This window comes from Gymnodraco acuticeps, unplaced genomic scaffold, assembly GCF_902827175.1.
Source record: "Gymnodraco acuticeps unplaced genomic scaffold, fGymAcu1.1, whole genome shotgun sequence".
Classification (NCBI taxonomy): domain Eukaryota; kingdom Metazoa; phylum Chordata; class Actinopteri; order Perciformes; family Bathydraconidae; genus Gymnodraco; species Gymnodraco acuticeps.
Genome location: NW_022990266.1, coordinates 345,139 through 362,965, shown reverse-complemented (window position 1 = coordinate 362,965; position 17,827 = coordinate 345,139). Strand labels below are relative to the sequence as shown.

The following is a 17,827-nucleotide window of genomic DNA, read 5'->3' as shown; positions in this document are numbered from 1 at the left end:
TCAAACAAAGATATTTGAGGTGCATAGAACAGGATTTGAGGCCGGGACATGTAGCACCACAATCCTTGATTCAGAATTGTATTTACACTAACAGTATTTTGCCTGTAACAAATATTGCACCTCCTGCAATTTGAATATTGCAGTCATCCATATTGCAACATTTTGATCAGTTGTGCAGCCCTAATGAATTTATTTTCAAATAGATTGAGATGTCTTGGTTGTTTTAGGGTCAAAACAAGTTCAGTCTTTAAACATAATACCATTCACAGCTATGCTAGGCAACTTCAAAAAGGTAGGTAATGGGGGACCTAATGTGCTGAAAACAGGCAGAGGCTCTTACATCAAATATATGTTTTGATCACTTGGAATATAGTAATCCTCTTCAGTATATGTGCATAACTGATCCTCGTCCACCAGGGCTGTGTGTTCTGGTTTCACTGACTCACTCTGCACACTCTTAAGGAGTTTTGTAAGCGAAGGATGCACTTCTGACATTGAGCTATTGTTCTTATGAAACTTGAATGCACTTATGGAGAGTGTTTAGACAAATGCATCTGCCAAATGAAGGAAAGTCATATACAAGCCCAGAGAGAAACTAGGTCTGCAATCTTCCTCTTCCAACTTGATTAGCCAAAATGGCCATGTCCGAAGTATTACAGAAAGGAAATCCAGATGGTCTGTTCACCTAAAGACAAGGAGCTGGACTTCTGACATTCAACAGGTCTATTATCTGGATTAACCCCAGATATGATGAGTTTAAAGCCTTTTGAAACTAGCAACGACTAAAATAAGTGGATGCTCACTGCTCTGTGCCAACTAATGAAACCTATTTCCGTTGCTTTTTCCATACCCATCTACTGATCATCGGAGTAACTGCTGAGGGCTTACCACAATGTAACAAGTCCCTCAGAAACACGAGCAGTTTCAAACTCAGCCAACCGTTCGGTGAGAAGACCCGACAGCTGACTCAGGATGTTAGTCATCTGATGGTTCCTGTTCTTAAATCTAATATTGTTTTGCTTTTTTTGGCATTACATACGAGTGACTTGAATGTTTTGGTTGTTGGACTGTTGGTTAAACCAACAATGTAATGATGTTTCCATGTTTTCTAGGATATCTTGACTGGCCTTTTTACTGTTTTGTGATGTTTAGTTGATCTAAACCGAGTTACTCGAGGTCACACTGAAAGTGAGTGCACCTGAAAAGTCAGTAATATCCCTTACTTACTTTGTATTACAGGTCCAAAGTGAAACCCTGGTCTGTTAGCACCATTTTGACAGAAATGTGGGGGATGGTATTAAGTTTATTTTTCCAGTTTTCAAGTTTTGATAAGTGTCTGATTGTTTGACCCCCTCTGTGTCTGATATCAAAGCATTCCCAGAATACTGTTTTTGAAAAAGATGGAAATTATGGCCGAAAACTCAAACAAATAAGTGATACTTTAAAAGAACCGTATTTTAGCTCCTTAACCACAAATGGACATACTATGGCGTTTTACATTTCTGAATGACAGAGGGGGGAAGAGAGACAATCTTTCAAAGTCAATGTTTGGTTTATTTCTGTTGTCATTATATTTAATACTACAGTATGTGGCTGAAAGACACAATTCTTTATGCGTGTTCTTTATGGGTTTGACAGCAGCTGCAGCTTCAGAAAGCACAAGAGGAACTGCAACTTCCCCCATGGAAAATATGTATTATAACTTCTTCTGCTTAGGCTAATCTTAATTTAAACATTGTATATGCATGTGTACCTGAGAAGATGTAGTTGTAGCCTGTGCGTCCATACAGTTCCCCCCATCCTGCCAGAGTGGACGACCGGCAGATATGCTGCAGAAAGAACAATATTTACTGACTGTATGACACATACTAGCATGTTGTTACAATAATTTACATCGTGTCGCCTAATCATACAGAACAGAGGAAGGGAAAATATGCTCATTTCAACATGAGAAGCAAGGACACTGGAAGTTTTTTCTTAGTTAGGCAAATCAAAAGAACATCATTAAAAACAGTAAATAGGTTACTATTCATATTTCAGTGCCGCACTTTTTATATCCTCATATATTCCTTTATCTGTGTCGGATTCTTGAGCCATACGCTAACATTCTCACAGGCTGTAATGTACACTAGGGGATTATAAGATATGAAAACACGCCAGTTTAACACTTTAAATATGTTTTTATTTGATCTTGTGATGGCCTTAGGAGCCATAAAAAGGGTTGCAAGTTACACTTGGGTTGCAGCAGAAAAAATTAAAGTGAAAAATTGTCACACACGTAATGTTTTTACATTGAACTTACAATTGCAATATGATTAACGATACACAGGGGTTGATCATTTTTGCATAATTATTTTAAATATAATTCATAATTATTTTACTTTTCAATAGGATCTGTACCAATTAAAGATATTTAAGGAAGTCTGTGGAATAAGATTTGTAGGCCGGGACTCTGCAGCTCCAGAATCTTTCATTTTGAATAATATTTACACATATATTTTGCCTATACAAATATTGCGCCTTCCGCAATTTGACTACTACACTTTCAATTTCAGTTAATTGTGCAGCCCTCATACACTATATAATGATTATAGTAATCGGCAGCAGGAACACTGCGTGAGGACAGCAGTACCTTGCCGTTGTAGAGGATGACCGGACAGACGAACCTCCCTCTGCAGCGGGCCAGCTTACTGCGGTTCACCAGGTCCTGCAGCTTACTGATGTGCACCGCGCTCTCAAACCTGCACACACACACACACACACACACACACACACACCAGCATGTGTTATTCAAACTATCTGTCTGTCCTCTTAATCATTGAAATGTCATTTAAAGCAACACGCTGCCGACACCTCTACAATCAGATAATCAATACAGATGATCTATTGAAGGAGGTTACAGTGGGACATTCAGCGCTTAACAACCATTGATTATTTCATTTAATGAACCAGTACATCTTAAGTGCCTGCTGGCTGCTATTTTGGCCACGAAAACACAAACACTGGAAGGATTATCTAAAGGGTTGAAGAGCGTGCATTCAAAAGACCTCATGATTATCTGAGGTTATTAACACAACAAGGGGTTTTTGTGCTACCCGTTTAAATGTAGCGACTGTTTTGAGTGTTCAAATTATTTGCGTCAACATCAGCTTTTCTATATTAATTGGTCGAGCCCCCATCTAACAGTGAGACACATGGACAAAATGAAAAAGTGAAATCTCTTCTTTAACTGAAGTGGACAGACAGGAGGTTAATGAGGACAGCTGTGCTGCATTCTTGGTTCATATGGACATATAGTTTGTTTGTGTATTTAAAGAAGAAGAAGAAATGGCTGTAGTTGCCCTGTGACTGGTCTTTGCAAACACTGAAGAGACAGCCTGTTACACCTCCTGCTATCTGCCAAATTCACTATATCGTTGTTCTAGTTTTTTTTTCTATTGTCAGAAAACTGAATGAGTTTAAAATAGTTCAAACTTGGCCCACAAAGACTAAATGTACCTAAATAAGCTGTTAAGGCCCGGACACACAAAGCTGACACCAAAGAACTGACACAGACGGACCCCGACTGTTGCGTCGCCTCGCGTCTCTGCGTCTCCGCCATGTGTCGCACTGGAACACACCGCAAAGACTTCAGCCGACGGCCAAGTTGCACGTACGAACTCTGCATGCGTGAGTGGCAATAACTCTCCTTACCAGTAGGCGGCGGTAGTGTGTATTCACCATTCAAAAGAGGCAACAACCGGAAGACAGACTGCGTGATAACCGAGAGAAGAAGAACAGACTGCGTGATATAAACAAACAACAAATAGCGTGTGCGTTCCATTTTCACTCTACAACGAGGAGCTCATGGGGCTTTCCCGAACCTGTGTCGAGAGCTGGAGTTCAATGAAATCTCAGATTTGCCTTCTTAATAGTTTGTTTGGGTCCCTCACTTCCGTTTCGCTTCTCATGCACTGATTCGCTAGCTGAACAGCCAATCAGAGTGATTTCTTTTGCCGACAGCCTTTGGCCGACTGCCCACTGTCACTACCCGATCGGCAGCTCTGCCCGATCTGCAGTGCGCATGTGGGAGATGGTCCGCCATATTGGACAACTCCGGACGGCAACCCAAGTAGGACACTTGACACAGTGGCATTGGCAAAGCTCAAAAAGAAAACGCGAGAGAGATGAGTTATTGTTATCGGGCAGAGCTGCCGATCGGGTGACTTCACTATTATTTAACAACTCTTTTTATTGGGTTCTTTTATTTGGGGTTAAGTACTGTTACGGCTGCTGCCTTCCTGGTCCTCTTAACTCTGTTGTGTGTGTGTGTGTGTATGCAAATGAGCTGTAAGGTTGCCACGATGTTATTGGCTGTCCCGCCCTCGTATCATCCGAAGAGGTGATTGGATCGACGTCATCCAATCCCTGCCGGCTTCCGGCACATCTTCCGGGGGAGGAGTACAAAGGCCGGGGACGGAGATCATTCGGGAGGCTCTGTGATGTGGGACAGACGCCTCTAGCCTCGTGGTGTATTTACTTGTTGGTTGACGTAATGCTGTGGTGTTGTGTGTTAAAGTGATACTGTTTAACAGCGTGTTAAATCTGTGCTTCTGTATTTCGTAAGATATTGCCGTATCAATTGTGTGAGTAGAATCCAGGTTAGCTTAGCGGTTAGCGCCTGTTGATTACAAGCAGCTGTATTTTTGCACAGCCCTTTTCGTTATTTATACCACTTTAGAAGTGAGGTTTTGTTTTCCTTTTGTGTATTATTCTCTGACGTGTACTACCTACATAACTCTCTTTTGGAGTTCTCCTTTTGTTGACTATTAGGCGACAGTATTTGGCCCTTTGTTTGTGCCAAGCTATATGCCTTATTATTTTGTTCCACGACTATAGTTATAATAAAACCACTTATAACTTTTACCAAATTCCATTCTGGTTTGTGTTGCTTCCCTTTGGTTCCCCTAGCCCAGTAGGGAACGTAATAAGTACATTGTCAGAATAAGTGAGAAATGAATTTAACTTCTGTTAGACAGCTATATACCATACTTGTTTGCATACATTCACAGTAAATATTTATTCAGTATGATAGCTGTCTAACATAAGTTAAATTCATTTCTCACTTATTCTGACAATGTACTTAACCCCAAATAAAAGAACCCAATAAAAAGAGTTGTTAAATAATAGTGAAGTCACGTTGTAATAACAATAACTCATCTCTCTCGAGTTTTCTTTTTGAGCTTTGCCAAAAGCCACTGTGTCAAGTGTCCAGAGTTGTCCAATATGGCGGACCATCTCGCACATGCGCACTGCAGATCGGGCAGGGCTGCAGATCGGGTAGTGACACCCACCATGGATGTATAATAAGAACTGGATACAGTGTGGGAGGCGGGCCGCATTCATTCTTATGAGAGCTGCTCATTGGCTCATGAAGATAAAATGGGCCAACTTTTGAGAGAGCGAAACGTCACAGATTACCCGTCATGCCTGAGAAGTACCCGTATGTGCGCTCATAGAGCATGCGCAACTTTAACCACGCCCCCTAAAAGACTCGTTCACATTAAGCACGTCAATTTGCGTACACGTAACAGCACGCTGTACCATGTACCATGGTGTTCATGACAGCATGGTACTGGATTGTTATGATGGATTTGATATTAACGAGGCGGTCGCGGCAGTTAGCAGCTAGCTAGTAATTAATGCTAAGTTACACATCAATCGTTATGTACTTTTATATTACGCTGATAACAGGATCTAGTGATATCCAAGCAACAGAGCTTGATTTAGCATAATACTTGTGTGGGTTGTACATGAAACCACTTATATAATTTAATATATATATACACTTAATATATAAAAATGTATGTATGTTGAAGCCTGTTATGATCAATTGTGAGTTAAATCTTATCTAAAAAGTAAAGCTGAAGGTGGTGGAGTTAAAATAACAATAGCCTATTTCTCTTTTAAATGTGATGGAGTAAAAGGATAGTAACTGTGACTATTCATGTTAAGTACCCCACAAGTAACACAAACGTATAATACTTGAAGGAAAGGTGTAAAATGTTTCCATAAATACCAATATCACACACTACAACACAGACTATAACACCCCTTTTTGTTAAACACCAACCATATGTGTATATATGCCGCTAAAACTGTGTAATATACCAGGCTACTAAATCCTCCAAACTGTTACAGTCGGAACACGTAACATGAACGTGCCGGGCAGCACGGTCCCGTGGGTTAGATGCGCGTTCATAATGCCGAGGAAAATAACTCTCAGAATAACGTTATTAGCATATTTTACAACTTGAGGACCGAATGCTTTTAATAAGGGCTATACAAACGTTCATACTGGGTAGTTTATTTAGTTTAAAAAAAATTATCCAACGATTTACAGACCACTCTTTCCCCATGTAAGTCAATGGGAAAAAGTGTTTCCGGCCCAGCAACCTAACGGAAGTGTAGTACCGCCATTTGGCCACAACGAATATTCTCATCAGAGTCCGGCGCACTTCCTGGGGGCTTGCTGCCCACCGATTCGACATGTTGAATCGGTGGGTTTTCGGCCGAAAAGGTGTCGGCACGGCTGAAAAGACACGACGGTGCGGGACACACCAATCTGAGTAGGGCGTGTCGACGCTCATCGTCGGCCTGACGCCCATCGACGGCCAAAATCGGCTTGGTGTGTCCGGGGCTTTAAACCATGATAAAATGATAATATAGCTTTACTTGTATAGAACTTTTCGTACACTAGGTGCCGCTCAAAGTGTTTTACAACATGGCACAGATCACAAATTAAAGAAACAAGAAATCCAATTCAGGTCAAACCATAGACTGTATATATAAATGGACGTAGGGTCCGTGACGTCACCCATAGGATTCTGCAGTTGCCGAGAAGCCCTTAGTAGGCGGAGTCGGCCACTAACGGCTCGACAGTGACGTCAGAGTTCAACTCCCGCCTGCTCCAAATAAGGTCCTTATGTAATTGTAAGTCCCTGTAGCTAGCTTCACGGAACAGCTAGCAGAGAGACATGAAGCTAGCAGCAGCAGTCACTTCACAGAGCCGTCACTCAATGTGACCACGCCCTAATTTATGCAAAAACATTAAGACCTAATATAAATAAAAGTGTCGTGTTAGAAAACAATTCACTCACAGATTCATAACCATGAAGGTGGAATCTAACTATATCGATAATAAAATGTATGGAGCCAGGGGTAGAAACATGTTTTTTTCTGCTGTAAAGTTGGGCATTTTAACATGGGGGTCCATGGAAGTTGCTCCTTTCTGCAGCCATCGCCTATCGGCCAATATATGAACTGCAGTGTGTGGCACTTCCGTATTGGCGTCCCGGCTATTCCCCAGAGTTTACCGCTTGGGTCAAACGTTAAAAACGTTTTGCACACATGCAGCATAAAAACATAATATAACAATTCAAGGAATACAAGGAAGTCAAAAAATGTATGATAATAAAAAGTACAAGAAAATAAATAATGATCCAAAAGTTCACGACAGATAACCTTCTCAGTAAAACAAAGGACAACAATATAACTGTCTTATTAATATTTCTGGGTGAAGAATTGTAAGCAATGCCACTAATGTATTGATATTTTTTAAACAAATTGCACATGCACACATTTTCAATTGACCTGATGAAGAATTTAAGAATTTCTCCTAGTTTGTTATTTTGAATTGTGGGAGACTGCGAGACCGACTATAAAATTAAAACATGACACATTTTGTTGGAAGGGAAAAAGTTCTGTGCCATGAGGGATTTGCCCAATAAGGCTTTTTTTAAAACACCCTTTCTTGTGAATCAGGGTTTCCTCCTTTGTTTCAGCACAATTTCTATTTTCAGCACTACAGTGGAAAACAGTCTAACTGCATTAAGAGCAGTGAGAAGTTAAGACTTATTGAATCACTATAAATCATTCCAGATGAGACTTCAGAAGTTCCCCCTCCCTTTCTGCTGCTTGGTGTGAGCAGAGGGGCTGGAGATGGAGCCTGACCTTTGCTCTGCAGCAAGGTGAGCATGTTCAGGAGTGACACAATCAAGAGGGAATTGGTAACCGAGTGGACTGAACTTTGGATCAGAGAATAACTGGGAAAACGGTACCTGTCTCTCTCCACATCTGTGCTTTCGTACTCCAGGAACACGATCTGCCTGGGGTAATGCCCGCACACTTCTCCATTGGCGTTGTGGATGATGCTGTACTTGTAATCTCTGGCAAACAACTCCAGACACCGCTTCTCTATCGCCTCTACCTGAGGACGAGAAACAAAGACAGAGTTATAGTAGTTGTTTTAAAAAAGGGACATCATTCTTCTTCTGGAAAATAACAGAACTTGGGAATGAGTCGTTTTTAGATGATTAAACTATATAGGTAACCTAACAACCACATTTAACCGAAGTCCAGCTTCATGTCTGAAATGGGCATTATTTTAACAGAACACAGAATGAATTACATCAGGTAGCATCTCATTAACATAAACACTAGTACCTTGATGACTGATTTTTTTGCAGCTGTGGATCACCTCTAAAAAAGTATCCACACATACTGTGGATGCAGATCTAGCTGTTTGTGTGACACATGGTGTCAAAGTTAGAAGCAGACTCTCACCATTAAAGTGAGTGTCCCTTTACATTCAGTTGTGTCACTAAGCAGAGTGTAGGTCAACAACAATAGCATGTTGATATTAAAAATGCGATCTAGGAACTGCTCTTACAATATAGAAAAATATATTTAACTATGAATAAACGAAATACCCATAGTAATTCACGTTTTCAACAATAACATACATTGCCAATGAAGGCTATGAGTACAGGAGAGGGTCACAAGAGCAACACAACCTGCTCATCATCTACAAACTATCAGATGGATGCCAATCTGATCAGTGGTTCCTTAAGGTTGTAAAGAGGTCATAAATCACTACTTGCAGTATGTGTTGTTTTGCTAACGTACAAGGACACTTCCATTATTCCAGCATTGTGCAATGACACATGACATGAGACAATGACCTGTTGTCAAGCAGCTAAAACACACCGAATGATGACCCACAATCTTACCCGAGGAGTCACTTCCTTTGCTCTGTACTGCATTTTGGAAAACAAATCTATCAAATCCTCGATTTCCTCGCTCTTTTTGAACGATAGCGCGGAGGCTGGGAAACCGCCGGCCAGGGAAGGGGAGGCGGCCATCATAGCGACACGACCCGCGGTGGTGGCCTCTAGCCGAACTCGACCTCCTTCAAACACCGCAGAGCCTTGTCCTAAGGAACGGGAAGGCCGACCAGGCCATCCCTTCCCAGCCAGCTTCTTTCTGACTGCCCGCTTGAGTGGGCCGGAGCCGGGGAGTCCTCTTGAATTCAGGGCACCGGCGAGCTGCTCCGCTCTCCTAACACAACCCGTCAGCTAGCCCCCACAGCCTGCCACTCACACCGCGGCGGCGACTGCTGCTGCCTTCGGAGTTAGCACGGCACAAGCTAGTTCAGCTTAGCTTTGTGGTTTCCTTTAACTAATATCTCCGTGAACTCATGTAAACAATTTCAGACGTTTGTAGTCCTCCACATCACCGCTTCTTTGTTTGCAATTGCAATATGAGTAGAAGTGATGGCCGAGTCTCAACACCGCCGAACGTTAACTGAACTCCGGTCAGCTGGAGTCAGGAAAGCCCCAGGATCCTCCCAGGCCTGCTCACGTTTCCTCAATGTCACGTCTTCATGTCTCCTTAGTAACCATGGCCAAGACGATACAAGGAATAAAGTTATACAGTTGTCAACCATGTAGCTGCAGGATCTCAGTTCTGTCGCTACATATGTTGTTGTGAAATAAATCCCCAGTAGTGCAGAGCGGTGTTGCAATCTGTGTACTACAGTCTGAAGGTAAAACAGGCGGTAAACAGGAAGCTGAGAGGACCACGTGACACAGACATCTCCCCCTTTAAATGACGTGTGTTGTTGTTCAGTGAGGTCTCTGCTGTTTTGGACTGTCGGGCCACACGGTGTTTACTTTGATTCTCGATAGTGCTGCAAACACAGTTCTTTTACTGAGGGAACTCATTCTTGGCCACATTAAATAACGATTCTCAACTCCACTATTCCATAATCCACTTTGTCAAATTGGTTGTAACTTACTTAAATATGAAGAAACAAATGTTCAGGCTGCCCAGAAATGGTCAAACAAGCAATACATTAATTCTGTATTAAAGAAGAGAACAAAGCCAATGTGATTCAAAACATTGTAATTGTAAGTTTCTCATTCTTCTCCTTTCCCCAAAAGAAAGAGAAAAGAGAAAAAATAAACTATATTTAGATTTCAGAAACAAGAGCTGCACACTCAAAATGACACTGTCAATAGTGGGGGGAAATGTAATAATTTACATGTATGGAAATACTCCAGTGACCGTAACCTTCTCGTCCTCCCATTAACATGTGTACAAATGTTCACTTAACCCAGTGGTTCTCAAACTTTTTCTGTCAGGCCCCCCCTTTGGAGAAAAAAAAAAGTTGGGCCCCCCCAACACAAATAGTCAGGCTCAGTGGCGGCGCCAGAGATTTATTTTGGGGGTGCTGTGGGGTAGCTTGACGTTTCATAGAGGGTGCTCAAACATTTAGGGTTTCCCATTAATGTACCGGGCGCTACAGTTGAACTTTCTACTGCAACACTCCCCACACGCATACACAGTGTTCCCGCGACTGTTACAATGAAGGCTCGATAATCAGCTCACGGCATATGCATAAGCAGGGGTCACGGCATATGCATAAGCAGGGGTCAAGTGCTATTTTTATAGGTGGTGTGTGGACCTAACATAGGGGGGTCCGGGGGCAAGCTCCCCCTGGAAGATCTTTCTTTCAATATTGAAGTTAAATGCATTAATCTGGTGCACTTTGAGAGCAAAATTAATAGATCTAGATACATCTCTCAACACCCATTTGAAACAGAACTGTAAACAGATTTACTTTTTCTCTATGGATATTTTACAAATCACTCCCCTTTTAAACTTTATTCTTGTTTTACTGTCATATAGTATTTCATACCTGTTTTTAATTTATTCTCTTATTTTTTTTAAACTACAATGATCATATAAATGTGTGCCTCGGAAATAATTGTTTACATTAATGGTGACCAAAACGTTTGAGACCCACTGAGATAACACTGAGAGCCTTTAGCTCACTGAGTCTCTCAGTCTGACAGGAGAGGACTCTCCTCCACTTTGTTGTTGAAAAAACTTCTTATATCCGTTAGCGTAGCTCGCTAGCACCAGAAGCTAACAACAACGATCTCCGGTACCGGTGTGCGCTCTCTCTCGCTCGCGCACGCACACAAAATGGCTCGTTCCACACACACACAGTACATAGTACTGTACTGCATCATATTATTTTCGAATCAATAATTTTTCAAATTATGATTTTTTTTTTTTTTTTATAACCATTTTTCCTCCTGGTCCCTCGCGCTCCCCCTGGCATGCCTCTGCGCCCCCACTTTGAGAACCGCTGACTTAACCCAAGCGATATACCAGTGGTGAACCGTGTCTATCACAACTGGACCTTCTGTAGAAACACACACCCCCCGCCGCCGCCGCACTGTAATATTACAGATCAACAACACAGATACGATTCTCATTTATTCATTTTATATACATTTTATTACATTTTATTTATATAATTAAATCGATTTTTTGTATGTTTTATCTGAGTGTTCCAGGGTATTCTCTGAATACCTTGAAGGCATTTTTGACAAAACCAGTACAAATTGCTAATCATCTGAATGATTATTTTCTTGATAAAGTAAAACATTTGAGGAGAAATATGAATCAAACTATAAATACAGTAGTAACTCCACATTTCTAATAAAGGATTTAATTATGAAAAATAAGAAGTGTACATTTAAAATAGAAAAAGTGACAATTACAGATGTTGAATGTCTACTAGGTAAATGTAAAGATAAACCACCAGGAGTGGATCATTTAGTTGGTACATTTCTTAGATATGTTGCTAATTTTGTTGCAGAGCCTATCTGTCATATTATAAATTTGAGTATTGATAAATGTATTTGCCCACAGGCATGGAAAATAGCAAAAATTATTCCACTTGCAAAAAATCCAGCTGGACCATTTTCTGGTACAAATAGCCATCCAATAAGTTTATTACCAGCATTAGCAAAGATAATGGAGAGAATAATTTTCAATCAAATACAAAAATACTTTGAAGGTAACAAACTTAATACTGTGTATCAACATGCTTACAGACCTGGCCATTCCACATGCACCGCTTTAACACAAATGACAGATGACTGTAAGGGCGAACTAGATAATAGGAAGTTAGTGGGTGCAGTACTACTCGATTTTAGTTCTGCTTTTGATGTCATTGATCATTCTTTGTTGTTACACAAGCTGGTACAATATGGTTTTCATTTTGAAACGCTGAAGTGGTTAGAAAGTTACCTGACAAATTGAAGTCAAACTGTTTTTTTTAATGGAAGTCTCTCAAAGATGAAAACAGTCACTTGTGGAGTACCTCAGGGTAGTTGTTTGGGACCACTTTTATTTTCTATTTTTACAAATGAGCTACTATTAGTGTTAGAAAAAGCTAAAATTGTAATGTATGCAGATGACTCAACAATATATTATGCAGCATCAACTACAAGAGAGTTGACAAATGTTATGAATAAAGATCTACTACTGATATCAGAGTGGGTCATAAATAATAAGTTGGTACTTAATGCGGGAAAAACAAAATCGTTATTAATAGGATCAAATCATCAGTTAAAAGGTGAACCAAAATTGCAACTACATTTAAACCATATTGAAATTGAACAGGTCAAGGAGACAAAATTGCTAGGTATAACCCTGGATCATAAATTATCTTGGTCTAAACACATTGATAGTGTTGTATGTAAAATGGGAAGGGGTGTGTCACTTGTAAAAATAATTGTAAAATATTTGCCTATGGATGTCAGTAGACAAGTTTTGGATGCTTTGGTTCTGTCGTAGCTTGATTATTGTTTGGTTATATGGTCTAGTGCTGCTGAAAAAGATTTAAACAAACTACAAGTAGCACAAAATAAGGCAGCATGATGTGCACTGCAGTGCTCCTACAGAACCAAAGTCACTGAAATGCTGGAGACACTGAAATGGTTAACTGTCAGACAGAGGTCAACTTATATTTTATTAAATGTTGTCAGAAATATTACAGTGACTCACTCACCAGATATATTATCACAAAGGTTTATAGCGCAATATGCACAACATAACTATCAAACACGACATACAATAGAAGGAAGGTTTGTATTACCCAAATCTAAATCAAATATGGGACAGAAAACAGTACAAAGCCGTGATCAGCTGGAACTCTTTACCGGTTCACATCATTCAGGAAAATTCTCAAGTACATTTCAAAAGGTTGCTAAAAAAATATTTAAGTATTACAAAGTAAATTTGAACTGTGCCTGTGGCTATGTATGCATATATTATTATGTACACTTATTTGTATTTACTTTTGTTTGGCCTTAGGATGGCGATAATTGGATGACCATTTTAGTTTTCACTTCATACAGCACTGTAAATTGCATGAAATTATGAGCTGTTTTGTTTTGTTTTAATTTTGTTGTATGTATGTTTATGTATGTTTTGAGTGTGTGAGGACCCCAGGAAGAATAGCCAATGCTCATGCTAGTGCTAATGGGGATCCTAATAAAGATAAAGGCCCTGACGGTTCGCCACTGCGATATACACATTCTGCATTGTGTTGTACTTTTACTATTAAATGTAATGTATCTCTCAAACGAAATTGGTGGTTTGTTTCACTGATGACATGTTGTTTTTGTCTTTTTTAAACACTTCCTTCCCAGTGCCACATGGGGGTGCTAATTTGCAGATGTGTTTTTGCTTATTGTTCATTTGGATTTAGGAGCTGTACTCAGCAGAAAGATGTATAGTAGGCTATGTTTCCATATTCATCTGCTGAAGAAGGTTAGTTTCTCTGTCCTCGTCTCAGCTCTCAGTACCCTGGTAACACAATACAGACTTTTTAACATCAACAACATTTCCTAATTTGGGAGGAATGTAGTATATTTGATATAATCGTCAGTGCTTGAATTGGGCCAGTACTCACCCATGGATGTATAATAAGAACTGGATACAGCGTGGGAGGCGGGGCCTCATTCAATCCTATGAGAGTTGCTCATTAGCGCATGATGATAAAATGGCCCACCTTTTGAGAGAGTGAAACGTCACAGATTACCTGGCATGCTTGAGAAGTACCCGTATGTGCGTTCATAGCGCATGCGCAACTTTAACCAAAATGCTCGTTCACATCAAGCACGTCAATTTGCGTACACGTAACAGCACCGCGAGGCATTACCATGACAGCATGGTAATGGTTTGTTATTATGATGGATTTGATATTAACGAGGCGGCAGTTAGAAGCTAGCTAGTAATTATGCTAATACAGACATCAATCTTTATGTACTTATATTACGCTGTAACATGATCTAGTGATATCCAAGCAACAAAGCTTCATTTAGCATGAAATAATTATTGCACTGCAATAAGCTTCTTAGTGCAATAATAAGCTGCAGGGACGTTAATCTAACGTCGGTAATATTAACTTTATTTAATACAACATTTACGGTACAATATTTAATCATACAGCCCATGTAGTATAATATTTTACAAATGATGAATTACAGCAAACATGTGCAATATATCCATTATTACAGCTCCGTGGGCTGGCAGTAAGGCGATATGGGTCCGTTGTTATTGTGCATCCATGGGTAAAGATAAGAGATAAACGCATGTAGTGCTGAACACGTAACATGAACGTGCCGGGCGGCGCGGTCCCGTGGGTTAGATGCTCGTTCATAATGCAGAGGGATATACTCTCAGAATAACGTTATTAGCACATTTGTACAACTTGAGGAACGAATGTTTTTAATAAGGGCTATACAAGTGATCATACTGGGTAGTTTATTTAGTTTTTAAAAAATTATCCAACGATTTACAGACCACTCTTGTCTTTCCCCATGTAAGTCAATGGGAAAAAGTGTTTCCGGGCCTGGCAACCAAATGGAAGTGTAGTACCGCCGTTTGGCCACCACGAATATTTTCATCTGAGTCCGGCGCACTTCCTGGGGGCTTGTACTCACCAGTACGCAGTACAGGTGTTGTGTCAAATTATGCACCCCCATCATGAAATGCACCCCTTGTCACGGGAACGCGCATTTGTAAATGAATCGCTTAAAACGAAAACTAAACGTCCAGGTTTTTTTAATGGTAATTATGGGCATAGATATGTCTCATAATTATTTGTGTGAACATAAAAATAATTTGTGTGTAAATATGTGATTTGTAAATGTAAAACAACATCCACAAATGCATTTAAAAGATTTGCAAACTCACAAATAAATGTGCAAGTGTAAAACGGATCTGCAAATACGCTAAATATGTTCACAAATAAAAAAAAGATCTGTGAATATCTCTTTAACATTTACACCTTTCGATCAGGCATTTGTGAATCCATTTTGTATTTGTGGACCAAAAATGCGCTTGCGGATCTCAAATCTCTGTTCACGGATCTCAAATCTCTGTTCGCGGATCGTTTTTTTACACACACGGAATTTTGAGACATATTTTCCGCTGGTCTCGGCTAAAATCTACTCGTGTCACTCGGTTATTTTCGGAAACCACGTGATGGCCTGCTGATGACGACATTTCCGCATCATTTCAAAGTAAGAGCATGATGGTTTGTTTAATGCTCTGTTTTTGTATTATAATGAACAGCGGAACGTTAGATGCATTCTTCATCACCATAACCCTGACCTAAATACGGTGCTTTTCTACAGATTACTTTATTACTGCACTGGTAAGGTACAATTAGGCCGATTAATAAGATGTGAAGTGCTTTGTAACTTCAACCCGCTTGACTGAATACACAACAAACAATGAAGAAAGAGTTTTATCTGGGCTGCTTCGCTGCCAGCTGCTCCCCCCGGGACCCGAAAGTGGCGTATTGCCTGCACTTCAACATCAACGAAAATGCTCGATATATGCTATATTGAACCAATGACACAAACTAACTGTATCACTATAACATGATGGTGATGTCAGCAACAGATGGAGGGCTAAGAAATGGGGAACTTGATTATAAGACAGGGAGACTAAACAGGAACTTGCCCATTGCCCTGCGCTTGGTACCCAGCCCCCTCATCAAGTTCAGACCTCAGGCGACCTTAAATGTCACTTTCCAGGGAGACAGAGGACATGAACTAAAACACATCACCCAGACCTGACTACGACATTTTTAAAGGTCATGAGTGTCAATACATCATTACAGACATACTTGCAAAATGCTGTCAGAGGTCCTAAGCAGATATATATTATTATAGAAAATGCTGAAAGTGCTAGTAAAGGTTACAAGCAGAACACATCATTCTAGGAACTGCAGTGGATGTGTCCATGTATGGTCTTTATAGAAAGTCTGCACCATAAGAAACCTTAAACTACATGTAAACAAAGTTTGCCATTACATGATATAATAAACAAAATATATCTTTACAAATGTTACATAGTCTTTGTCAGCATATTTTTGCCACGTTATGCACCCCTTGCTATCTTACAAAATAAAAGTCTCACATTCATGAAACTTGCTCCATTCATTGGTACTAGTCCTACAACTATACCCTGAAAAATGTTTGAGGGTGGGATGAATAGAAACATCTTTTTTAGGGGGGTGCTTTTTATGACAGGCCTGGTTTATCATCCGAGTCACAAATAAAACAAATATGGAGTGAGGGCTAGTCCTGCAATCCACATGTACATACACATAGTAATTAATAATACATGTTGAATGAAATAAAGAAATAAAGGGACATATTATCCATACTAAAATTGTGTACATTATCACACATAAAATAAATATTCATTTTGAAGATTGGAGTCCAGTGATCAGCAATCAAAGTCAGTGTAAACAACATGTCATATTCATCTTTAACCGTTGTGTTATTTTAGAAAGCTGTTACCGTTCATGGTGTTTCGCGGGTACATTTTGACCCATGATTTATCTCAGTCCAAAACACTCCAAAATAATGACTATCATCCAATATTGTTTTAACTCCATCATAACTAACCTATTGTGCATTTTTAACCATACAATCCTGTTGTAATTTAATTATTGCACACGTGCATGTGTGTGTTCAGGTTCAAGTTTTAGTGTACATATTATTGTGAAAGGTGGAGTTCCCGTGGGGGGAGGGGGGCAGAGGCATGGGAGACCAGGTGCATGTTGCAAAAAAAATAGTGTTACAGTGGATGAAGGGGGTCGGGGTGGGGTGTCTAAAGTCAAAGATTAATCTTGATTGGGCCAAATTTGACCCAGAGTCACCCACAACAATTCTGCTGAACACAACATAAGGGTTAAATGGTATAGGCATTTTTATAGGTAAAGTTTAATATAAGAAACCTTGCAGTCTCCCCATATTATAGCCCAGATCAAGAAAGAATGTAATGCAGGTAATTATCTTATATATGCGCACATGTCTGTCTACTGGATTGCTTTTGCGCATTACCAACACAAGCAACTTGCACACGCACACCCCACTCATTCCCGGATGATAAACCAGGCCTGTCATAAAAAGCACCCCCCTAAAAAAGATGGTTCTCTTATTCCCACCCTCACGCATTTTTCAGGGTATTGTTGTACCAATGAATGGAGCAAGTTTCATGAATGTGAGACTTTTATTTTGAAAGATAGCAAGGGGGTGCATATTGTGATAACCAGGCCTGTCATAAAATGCACCCCACCCAAAAAGATGTTTCTATTCATCCCACCCTCAAGCATTTTTTAGGG

At 40.1% G+C, this 17,827-nt stretch overlaps 1 protein-coding gene across 2 annotated transcripts in view; it reads right to left on the bottom strand.

Moving 5' to 3' along the window:
* Positions 1-9,915, bottom strand: part of mtmr14 (myotubularin related protein 14) — a 34,578-nt gene extending 24,663 nt beyond the window's left edge. Inside the window, exons 1-4 of one of the 2 annotated variants that reach the window (XM_034220739.1) lie at positions 9,051-9,915; positions 8,100-8,248; positions 2,633-2,741; positions 1,754-1,829 (exon numbers count right to left, since the gene is read on the bottom strand). In XM_034220739.1, the coding sequence (XP_034076630.1) occupies positions 1,754-1,829; positions 2,633-2,741; positions 8,100-8,248; positions 9,051-9,185 (469 nt within the window). In that variant the 5' untranslated portion in view covers positions 9,186-9,915. The remainder of the gene's footprint in view (positions 1-1,753; positions 1,830-2,632; positions 2,742-8,099; positions 8,249-9,050) is intronic. The other variant, XM_034220740.1, reaches the window with a different exon arrangement.
* Positions 9,916-17,827: the final 7,912 nt, after the last annotated feature.